Source organism: Hyaena hyaena, unplaced genomic scaffold, assembly GCF_003009895.1.
Source record: "Hyaena hyaena isolate Hyena2069 unplaced genomic scaffold, ASM300989v1 scaffold_206, whole genome shotgun sequence".
Lineage (NCBI taxonomy): Eukaryota > Metazoa > Chordata > Mammalia > Carnivora > Hyaenidae > Hyaena > Hyaena hyaena.
In genome coordinates this window covers 1,115,633-1,127,944 of record NW_024080840.1, presented here as the reverse complement: position 1 = coordinate 1,127,944, position 12,312 = coordinate 1,115,633, and the positions used below count along the sequence as shown (strand labels likewise).

Below are 12,312 nucleotides of genomic sequence, written 5' to 3'. Positions count from 1 at the left end.
CCCCACTCATACTCTGTCTCTCTTTCTCAAAGAAAAAATAAAGTTCAAAAGAAAAAAAAAAGGAATGCAAGGCTAGTTTAACATTCAAGAATCAATGTAATTCATCATGTTAACAGAATATAGAAGAAAAAAACTATGATTACAATACATGCAGCAAAAGCATTACATAAAATGCTACAAATACTCATGACACACAAAAAAACAATCAGCTGAGAATAAGAGCACCTCCCCAACCTGAGAAATAACATGTAGGAACAACCTACAGCTATTATCATACTCAATAAGGTAAGACTAACTATACTCCTGCCTCTTAGGTTCTAGGGAGTAGCAGCTGGACCCACTGAAACTGAGGAAGTGGCACCATTCTCAGAAATCCAGGAGCTTTGGCCTCCACAGCTCATGCCTTTTGGGCCCATGTTGGTGGTGGCACCTCTGTAGATCTCAGAATAGCCTTCAGGGTTATTCTCTCCCCTTTTCTTGAAGAATAAAGCACATTCCCAGATGGATGGCTCTACTGTCCTGCCCCATAGTATCCCAGAACTGCCAGGGGGGTTCTTCATTTTGTCCTGACTCTGCCCTTTTTAGTCCAAGCTGGCAGTCCTTCAGCTGGTATAGCCCCATTTCTATTCCTAGATTCTGTGGAGATGGTGGATTAGAGCCATGAGTCACAACCTTAATTCATTTATCAAGTGTTTTGTGCACAACACCCTTGGTTTTCTCTCTGTAACATGCTTTACCATTTTTTGCAATATGGATAGGCCAAGTTTTTTCCAAATCTTTAAGTTTTGTTTCCATTTTGCTTAAGAAATCCTTCTTAAAAACATATTTCCTTTCCTGCATTTTACTATAAGCAATTAGGAAAAAACAAGACCATGTCTTAAAAAGTCTGCTTAGAAATCTCTATTAACTATCCAAGTTCATCACTTACAAGTTCCACATTAGAATACAATTCAGCCTAGTTCTTTACCACTTTATAACAAGGATCAATCACCTTGCTGCAAAATTATTTTCCTTCTCTACTCATTATGTCTAAAGCTACCACCACATATTTGTTATGGCAACACCTCCTTTCCTGGTACCAAAAGCTGTGTTAGATTGCTAGGGCTGCCATAATGTAATTCCACAGACCATATGGATAGCTCTAACAACAGAAATTTTATCACAGTTCTGGAGGCTGATGGGTCTAAGATCAAGATGTTAGCATAATTTGTTTTATCCGAGGCCTCTCTCCTAGGCCTGCAGATGTCTATCATCTTGCTGTGCTCTCACCTGGCCTTTCCTCTATATGGGTGCACCACTGGTGTCCTTTCTGTGTCCAAATTTCCACTTCGTATGAAGATGCCCGACCGAATGGATTAGGACCTACCCTAATGGCCTCATATTAACTTAACCACTTTTTAAGGCCTTATTTACAAATATTGTCACATTCTGAAAATAACAGGGGTAAGGTTTCAACATATTAATTCTGGGAGGACACAAAATAGCAAAATATGTGAAGCAAATGTATGTTTCAACTACAGAATAAAATGAAAAAACTTAAAGACTTAAATAAATGAAAAGATACCTCATGCTAATGTAAAGATTCAATATTGGCAAAATGCCAATTCTTCCCAAATTGATAATACAATAAAACCACTATCAAAATCCCAGCAGAATTTTCTTGTAGAAATTGAAAAGCTGATTCTAAAATTTATAGGAAAAGGATAAGAACTGGTGGAAATTATCGGGGAAAAGCCAAAAATTTAGATGTCACACAATCTGATTTCAAGATTTACCATTTATAACTGTATCAAAAAGAGTAACATACCTAGGAATAAATTTAAACAAAGAAGTGAAACAGCTCTACGCTGAAAACTATAGAACACCAATGAAAGACACAAAGAGATGGAAAGATTTCATGCTCAGGAATTGCCAAAAGTAATATTTAGTTCCTACTACTCTAGAGTGCCTGGGTGGCTCAGTCAGTTAAGCATCTGACTCTTGGTTTCAGCTCAGGTCATGATCTCACATTTGTTGGGTTTGAGCCCTGCACATTAGGCTTTGCAGTCACAGCACAGAGCCTATTTGGTATTCTCTTTCTCTCTCCCTCTTACTACCCCTCCACCAACTCCTCTTCCTTTCTGTCAAAATAAATAAATACATAAACTTAACAAGAAATTCACACTACTCAAAGCAATCTTCAGATTCAAAGTAATCTCCATCAAAAGTCCAATGGCATATTACACACAAATAGATAAAAATAATCCTAACATTTGTATGACCCCAAATGGCCAAAGCAATCTTGAGAAAGAATAACAAAGCTGGAGGCATTATACTTTCTAATTTTAAAATCTATACATAGCTATAGTAATCTAAAGAGTATGGCGCAAACATAGAAACAGACCCAGAGATCAATGGAACAGAAATGAGAGGTCAGTAATAAACCTTTGCATAATTATCAGTTAATTTTTGGCAAAGGAGTCAAGAATATACAAGGAAAGGACAGTTTCTTTCAACAAATAGTGCTGGGAAAACTGGACAGTCACAGGCAAAGAATAAAACTGGACTCCTATCTTATACACAAAATCAACTCAAAATGGATTAGACTTGAATGGAAAACCTGAAGCCATAAAGCTTCCGGAAGAAAACATAGGCAGGTAAGCTCCTTGACAGCAGTCTTGGCAATGACTTTTTTGGATCTGACACCAAAAGCAAAGGCAACAGAAGGAAAAATACACAAGTGGGACTAGCTCAAACTAAAAAGCTTCTGCACAGGAAAGGAAACAATCAACAAATGAAAGGCAGTGAACAGAAAGGGAGAAAATATATGCAAATAACATATCTGATAAGGGATTAATATCTAAAATATATAAAGAACTCTTTCAACTCAGCAATACAAACAATTCAATTAAAAATGGGCAAAAGAAAGAAACGTGACTTTTTTCCAAAGAAGACATACAAATGGTCAAGAGATACATGAAAAGATGCTCAACATCACTAATAATGGAAGTGCAAATCAAAGCCATGATGAGCCATCACCTGGTAAGTCAGAATGGTTACCAACAGAAAGATGCGCTACTGCACAGACCAGCCTTCGCTCGAGCACCATGCTCCACTTCCTCTGCAACCATCTCTGACAAACCCGGTATGGTTGAAATTGAGAAATTAAGTAAGTCGAAACTGAAGACAGAAACAAAAGAGAAAAATCCACTGCCTTCAAAAGAAACATGTGAACAGGAAAAGCAGGCTGGTGAATCATAACAAGGCACATGCTGCCAAAATGCACTGTGCATTCTACCAGCATTGCCTTATTTTAGTTCCTGTGGCTGTTTAACTTTGTAAGAGGTAAAGAAGCTGGATCAAGTTTAAATGACTGTGCTGCCAAAAATCAAAGAATGGAGAACTACTGACAATGAAAGCACCTGCCTCTCCCATCTGGAGAGGAAGATGAAAAGAACTTGCATGTTGGTGAAGGAAGAAGGGTGGAACGGAAGTGAAATCTAAAGTAAAAACCAAGCTGGTCCAGAGTGTCCTATAGGCTGTAAAATGCAGTTTAATCAGAGCACATTTTTTTTTGTTTAAAATCATTTTAATTATTGGAATGCACATTTTGTAAAATATGTGAATAAAGTTTTAAAACCTGAAAAAAGAAAAAAGAATGAATAAGAAATATTATAGAGGATGTGGAGAAAAAGGAACTCTTATGCACCACTGATGGAAGTGTAAATTGGTGCAGCCACCATGGAAACAGTGGAGAGGTTCCTCAAAAAACTACCTACCATGAACGACCATGTGATCCAGCAATCTCACTTTCCCAGTTTTCCGAAAGAAATGAAAGCAGGATATGAAAGAAATATCTGTGCTCCCATGTTCGCTGAGGTATTATTCATAATAGCAAAGATATGGCCAACTACTCAAGTGTCCATCAAACAGATGAATGGATAAAGATGAGATGTGTGTGTAATGTAACATTATTCAACCCTGAGAGAGAAAGAAGGAAATACTGCCATTATGACAACATGAAGAGACCTTGAGGGCATTATGCTAAATGAAATAAGCTGGAAGGGGAAAGATACTGTCTAGTATCATTTATATGTGGAATTAACAACAAAACTGTCAAGCTCATGGCAACAAAGATTACAGAAGTGGTTGCCAGAGGCTAGGGGGTAATGGAAATAGGGAACAGTTAGTAAATGTTTCAGCTTTGAGAAGAATAAGGCTGAGGATCAAATGTAAAACGTGGTGACTACAGTCAACAACCTATACGAAATAACTGGAAGTTGCTAAGAGACTAGAACTTAATGTTCTCACCAAAAACAAGTATGTGAGGTAATGGATGTGTTCGTTAACTAGACAGTGAAATGCTTTAACAAACACGTAGGTTAAATCACCACAATATACATGTTAATCAATTACACCTTAACAAAACTGAAATAAAAATTACAAAGAAAAATCTATTACAGGAAGTGAAAGGAACATCCAGTTTCAAGAGACGATGTTAGGGGGGCGCCTGGGTGACTCAGTCGGTTGGGCAGCCGACTTCGGTTCAGGTCATAATCTCACTGTTCGTGGGTTCAAGCCCCACGTCGGGCTCTGTGCTGACAGCTCAGAGCCTGGAGCCTGCTTCAAATTCTGTATCTCCCTCTCTCTCTGACCTTCCCCCTGCTCATGCTGTCTCTCTCTCTCTCTTTGAAATAAATAAAAAAACAAAAAAAAAAAAAAAAGAGAGATGATGTTAGAGCCTTTCAGACTTGTGACTAACACTGTTCCTGAGACAAGCCAAACAAGTATCCATGAAGGGGTGATTTGTTGCTTAAAAAACTTTTTTCTTTTCCTGACCTATGAAATCACTTCAAATTATATTAAAACTCTTAATAATGACCTAGTGTTTTATACTGAACTTTCTTGAGAAACTTGGAAAATGCAGAAAATAAAGTCCCTAATAATAAGGACATCATTTATACAGAAAGCAGCATGAAAAGAGCAAAAACAAAGCTAGCTGTTGGGCTGTAGATTTGTTTAAAGAAAGAGAGCAAAAAAAAAAAAAAGAAAAGAAAAAAGAAACAAACAAACAAACAAACCTGAATCTAAAGTTTGGCTCTGCATGCTAAAAGCTACAAACTTTATGATCTTGCAAAGTATTAGCAAAGTAACTTCTCTAAGAGTCTATTTCCTGGGCAAAATAATGACTGTTAATACCTAACTTGCTGGATTGTGATAAGGATTAAAGACAAAAATATGCAAAAATATAGAGGTGGGCTAGGTTTTAAATATAAGTAACAGATGACCTTACATATAGTATTCCTTAGGCAAGTGTGTGGTCTGGCACATAAAAGAAACACAGTGTAAAACATATTACATAGTTATTCTCTGCCTATTTTTATATACGTGTCTGATGTTAAAAAGAACATCTAGTGTAGATCCTATGTTTGATACTCTCTTGATATACAGATTAAACCCAAGGTATGGGAGAAGGAGGAGTCCTCTTAGGCATCGATGATAATGAAGAATGAACCTAACATTTATCTAAGTACCTTCTCTACAACTTAAAAATGTTTCAGAAGAAAAAAACATGGGTGCCTAGGTGGCTCAGTCAGTTAAGCGCCCAACTCTTGATCTCAGCTAAGGTCATGATCCCACAGTCGTGGGACTGAGCCCCAAGTTGGGATCCATGCTGAGCATGGAGCCTGCATGGGACTCTCTCTCCCACCTTCTGCCCCTCTCTCCTGCTTACACACACTCTCTAAAAAATGAAAAAAAAAAAAAATATGTAAGAACTTAAAAGTATAAAATTTCTAGACTTTAACACAAGAAAAATCTTCTTGATCATGTGTTAGGCAAAAATTTCAGAGAGATAAAAAGCTTCATCAGTATTCTTTATGTCTTTCACATTCCATAAAAATATACTGATAAAGTGGTTTTTATAGTTCCTTATACCATTTTTATGACTTTTCTGTAAGTATGAGATTATTTCAAAAGGAAAAAATATGGAAATAAAATTTTTAAAAAGAGAAAAACATGAATGTTTATTTTCATTTTGAAATTTTCTTCATTAAGAGGTAAGGTACATATTATAAAACATACAAATCTGAAGGAAAACCTAATGACTGAATAGTAAAAAGTAAAAGCTTTGGCATGCCAAGAACAAATGATTCAGATAAAAATCCAGGGAAAGAATGTTTGTAAAAGACAAACAGCAACAATTTCCTTAAGTGGAAAACCACAACACAACAAAAGACATGAACACCATTTTCGAAAAACAGAAAGTCAAACAGCCAATAAACTTATGAACCTAAGTCCTCTGGTTACTTAAAAATGCAAATCAAAATCAGAATATAACATTTTTTTCATTTAACAGAATAAATTTTAAATTGTTAATACTTAAGACTAATGAGAACCGAGAAAAACACTTACTGCTGGCAGGACTATAAATTAGTACTTAATTTAAAATTTGGCAAAGTTTATGGAAATATAAAATTCACCGAGCAATTCCACTTATACGAATTTATCCAATGGATAAAAATATACAAAACATATGTACAAGGAAGTTGAAAACAGTATATTTTAACTGTGAGCACTCATATGAGTGCCCATGAAAAGGGGATTATGTTAGGCAAACGATGGCACATTCACACAATTCAATACTATATTGTTATAAAAAAGAAAAAGGTAGATCTGTATGTGCTAACATGAAAATATCTCTAAGGTATATAATATATGGTGAAAAGAATACAGATTCAGCAGGTATAATAATCCAATACATGTAAACTTTAAGAACATGAGTGTATATACACCCATAAGTATGGCACAGTACATGCCATAAACATTTTTGGACAAATACATACATTGTGGTTAACAGTGCTACCATTGAGGAGAGGGGCTGCAAGCTGGAGAAGGGAAGAGAGGTAGACTTACCGTGTAACTTTCTTTACCATGTGCACCTTTTACTCTTTCATCATTTTCTCTTTTAAAATAATTCTTAAAGGTCTATTCAAAATGAATTAAATTATTTCACCCCAAAATTTCTGTGACTCTTTTACGAATACTTTTTGTTGAGTTTCCTTTTTAATTTGTACTTTTATCAATTTTACAAATACATTACCTGAAGTGGTTTGACAGGGGCATATGTTTCAGTTGCAGGTGTGGGTTTTGGAATGCTTTCAATCAATTCCAAAATCCCTTGCAGTTTTTTATCCGAGATTCGTAAAGAAATCAGTGGTAACTTTCCAAAAATCTTGAATCTGTTTAAGAAAGAAGGAATCATTATAAAGCAAACTTCATTCTGATTTAAGTGCACTAAAAAGACAAATGTTCTCCTTGAAATATGCAAAAATAATAAAATGCAATTTTAACCTCTAAAAATTACCCCCACAGTCCATTAAGACATATTAGTCCCGGGGCGCCTGGGTGGCTTAGTCGGTTAAGCGTCCGACTTTCGCTTAGGTCACGATCTCTTGGTTCGTGGGTTCGAGCCCCGCGTCGGGCTCTGTGCTGACTGCCGGCTCAGAGCCTGGAGCCTGTTTCAACCTGTGACTCCCTCTCTCTCTGACCCTCCCCTGCTCACGCTGTCTCTCTCTCTCTCTCCTAGAAATAAATAAAACATTAAAAAAAATTAAAAAAAAAAAAAGACATATTAGTCCCTAATTTCCACCCAAATTTTTTTTTTTTTTTTTTTTTACAAATAGTTTATTGTCAAGTTGGTTTCCATATAACACCCAGTGCTCATCCATACAAGTGCCCTCCTCCATGCCCATCTCCCCCCTCCCCCCGCCATCAGTCCTCAGTTTGTTCTCAGCATTCAAGAGTCTCTCATGTTTGCCTCTCTCCCTTCCCCCACCATTCCCCCTTTTTTCTCCCCCATGGCCCTCCGTTAAGTTCCTCCTAATCCTCCTATACGTGCAAACATATGATTGTCCTTCTCTGCCTGACTTATTTCACTCAGCATAACACCCTCAAGGTCCATCCACGTTGCTACACATGGCCAGATTTCATTCTTTCTCATTGCCATATAGTATTCCATGGTATAGATAAACCACATCTTCTTGATCCATTCGTCCGTTGACGGACACTTACGCTCTTTCCATGTTTCTCCACCCAAATTTCTATTTTGCCTTACTGACCAGTCTCATTAGGTAAACCAACCTCAGTATTTTTCAACTGTTTATTTTCCAATGTTATTATGCTTATTATCACTCTATTCTTTGCCAAGATCAGTTGACAATTACTGATTGTTTATTACATCATAGACATTAAGGAAAACACTGAAATACATTATCATACTTGCTCACAACCTATAAGGTAGACAACCTATTTCTGCTCTCTGCTACTTGTAAATTCCCATATGCATATGGTTCCTATCAGGAAACTAATGCTTACCAAGTTCTGCTACAAGAGATTATATATCTAAAATCATGTTTAAAAGTCTCTGCTATTTGTAAGTTCCCATATGTACACGGTTCCTATCAGGAAACAAATGCTTACCAATAACTGCTACAAGAAATTATGTATCTAAAATCATGTTTAAAAGTCAGATCTGACTGAAGAAAACTTACATGATCATATTAAGTAGATGCATATAACAAAATCCAACACCTATCCATGATAAAACTTGATAAAAACATCTACGGCTATCATATTTAATAGTAAGAAGCTCATGGAGGAGGGCACTTGTGGGGATGAGCACTGGGTGTTACACGGAAACCAACTTGACAATAAACTATTAAAAAAAAAAAAAGAAACTCCAATTTTTCCCACTAAGATTAGGTATAAAGCAAAGATGTCTCTCTGATCACTCCTTTTCAATACTGTACTAGAAGTCATTGCCATGCATTAAGGAAATAGAAAGTATACAGATTCTGTTCATAGATGACATGATTATCTATACAGAAAATCTAAAAAGACTGCTATAGAACTAATAAGCCCTTATAACATGGTTGCAAAATACAAGGCTGATATGCAATAGTCATTTGCTTTCCTATATACCAACAATGGACAAGTGGAATTTAAAAATTAAAAACAGTATCATTTATATTAGCACTCAAAAAAGTGATACGTGGGTGTAAATCTAACAAAATATATATAAGGTCTATATTGGGGAAATTGCAAAATTTTGATGACTGAAATCAGAAAAGAAATGAAGAAATAAAAAGATATTCCAGTTTACATATGGATATTAAAACTCAGGGCACCTGGGTGGCTCAGTCAGTTAAGCGTCCGACTTCGGCTCAAGTCATAATCTCCTGATTCATCATGGGTTTGGGCCCCATGTCAGGCTCTGTGCTAACAGCTCAGAGCCTGGAGCCCACTTTGGATACTGTCTCTCTCTGTGTGTCACTCCCCTGTTCACGCTGTCTCTCTCTCTCTCAAAAATAAACATAGATTTAAAAAAAATTTTTTTAATCAACATCAAGATGTTAGTTCCTCCCAAACTGATCTATGGATTCAATCCAATTAACATCAAAATCCCAGCCAACTATTTAAAAGATATTGACAAAATGACTCTAAGTAGAGGTAAAAGATCCAGAATAGTCAACATAATATTGAAGGAGAAGAACAAGGATGGAAGATTGACACTCCCTGACTTCAAAGCTTACTACAAAGCTACAGTAAGCAAGACTGGTATTGGCAAAAGAAAAGACAAACAGATTATTGGAAAAGAATACAAAGCCTAGAAGTAGACTTCTATAAATACAGTCTACTGATCTTTGACAAAGTAAAGGCAATACAATGAAGCTAAGATATCCTCTTCAAAAAATATAACACAGATAACTAGAAAAATGATCTACAGCTGATGTCCAAGAGATTATGGTCTACTTTTTCTTTTAGGATTTTATGGTTTTAGGTCTCATAATTGAGTCTTTAACTCATTTTGAGTTTATTTTTGTGTATGGTGTAAGTGGTCTAATTTCATTCTTTTGCATGTAGCTGTTCAGTTTCCTCAGCAGCGTTTTTTGAAGTGACTGTCCTTTCCTCATTTTATATTCTTGCCTCCTTTGTTATGGAATAATTGACCATGTAAGTATGGGTTTATTTCTGGGCACTCTATTCTGTTCCACTTATCTATGTGTCTATTTTTGTGCCAGTACCATAGTGTTTGATTATAGCTTTGAAGTATATCTTGAAATCTGAGACTACGATACCTCCAGCTTTATTCTTCTTTTTCACACTGCTTTGGCTACTCAAGGTCTTTTGTGGTTCCTTACAAATTTTATGATTATATGTTCTAGTTCAGTGAAAAATGCTACTGATATTTAGATAGGGATTGCATTGAATCTGTAGTTTGAGTTGTATAGACATTTAATGATATCAATTCTTCCAATCCATGAGCATGGAATGTCTTTCTACATCTTGGTATCTTCATTTTCTTTCATCAAAGATTATAGTTCTCAGAGTACCGGTCTCTCATCTCTTTGGTTATGTTCATTCTTAGGTATTTTATTCTTTTTGCTGCAACCGTGAATGGAATTATTTTCTTAATTTCTCTTCCTGCACTTTATTATTAGCATATCAAAGAAAACAGATTTTTGTGTATTAATTCTGTATCTACAAGCTTACTGAATTCATTTATTCTAGTAATTTTTTTGGTGGAGTCTTTAAAGCTTTATGTGAAGTATCATGTGATCTACAAATGAGAAAAACTGATAGGAGATACTGAGATTTTTTTATATACCCCTTGCATCTACCCATGCATTGCCTCCTTCGTTAACAACATTCCCAACCAGAATGGTATGCTTGTTGAAGCGAATGAAGCTACACTGACAAATTATAATCACCAAAGTCCACAGTTTACATCACTGTTCATTCTTGGTGCTATACATTCTGTGGGTTTGGTCAAATGCATAATGACATGTATCAATGATTATATCATCTAGCGCATATCATCTAGAGTATTTTCACTACCCTAAAATCCTTTGTCCATCAACTACTCAACCCTCCCCTACCAACTTCAAGTCCTAGCAAGCACTTATCTTTTTCCTGGTCCTTATTTTTGCCTTTTCCACAATGTCATCTAGTTAAAATTATACATTATGTAGCCCTTTCAGCTTGGCATCTTTCACTTGTTAATATGCATTTAAGGTTCATCCATGTCTTTTCACAACTTGATAGCTTATTTCATTTTAGCACAGAATATTTTATTGTTTGATATGCCACAGTTTATCTCTAACCTAGTAAGTGACATTGGTTGCTTACAAGTTTCAAGTATAAAATTGAAATATAAAATTTATGTGTATAAACTTTATGTAAAATTATGAATAAAGATGCTACAAACATCTGTGTGCAGGTTTTTGTGTGATGTAAGTTTCAACTCCTTGAGACCTAAAATCTTAAAATCCTAAAAGATAAAATAGACCATAGTTTTTGGACATTAGCCTTAGTACCATTTTTCTAGACATTTTTCCTCAAGTAAGTGAAACAAAAGCAAAACTAAACTACTGGGACGACATCAAAATAAAAAGCTTTTGCACAGCGAAGAAACCCATCAAAATGGAAAGACAAGCTACTGAATGGGAGAAGATATTCACAAATAATATATCCAATAAATGTTTAATATCCAAAATATATAAAGAGTTTCTATAATTCAAAAACAAAAAAATCCAAAAAATCTCATTAAAAAAACGGGCACAGGGCTTGGAGGTATTTCTCCAATGAAGACATACAGATGGCCAACAGACTTCTGAAAACACGCTCATCATCACTAATCATGAGGGAAATGCAAATCAAAACCACAATATCGCTTGACACCTATCAGAATGACTAGATATAAAAAAAGACAAATAACAAGTGTTGCTGAGGATCTGGAGAAAAAGGAATCCTCATGCACCATTGGCAGCAATGTAAATTCAGACAGCCATTATAGAAAACAGTATGGAGGTTCCTCAAATAATTAAAAACAGAAACACATTAGTTCCACTGGTGGTTATTTACCCAAAGAGGATGAAAACACTAATTTGAAAAAATAATCCACCCTTATGTTTATTGTGGTATTGTTTATCATAGCCAATGGACGCATCCCAAATGTCCGTCAATAGATAAATGGATAAAGAAGTTACAATATATATACAATGGAATATTACTCTACCATAAAAAAAAGAATGAGATCTTGCCATTTGTAACATGGGAGGACTAGAGCGCATAACACTAAGTGAAATAAGTCAAAGACAAATTCCATACAATTTCACTTACATGTAGAATCTAAAAATCAGAAAAAAAAGAAACACAAATACACAGAATAAAGTGGTGGTTCCAGGGGGAGAGGGTGAGGGATGGGCAAAATGGGTGAAGGGGAGTGGGGTGTATAGGCTACCAGTTATAGAATGAATAAGTCATAGGAAT

General features: G+C 35.7%; 1 protein-coding gene across 4 annotated transcripts in view; it reads right to left on the bottom strand.

Moving 5' to 3' along the window:
• Window positions 1-12,312, bottom strand: part of VPS13A (vacuolar protein sorting 13 homolog A) — a 228,593-nt gene that overhangs the window by 132,404 nt on the left and 83,877 nt on the right. For all 4 annotated transcript variants that reach the window (XR_005530230.1, XM_039242171.1, XM_039242174.1 and 1 more), the window contains exon 23: window positions 7,082-7,220. Coding sequence is in view for 3 of the 4 variants with exons in the window: in XM_039242171.1 (XP_039098102.1) it covers window positions 7,082-7,220 (139 nt within the window). In the remaining variant the exon portion in view is untranslated. The remainder of the gene's footprint in view (window positions 1-7,081; window positions 7,221-12,312) is intronic.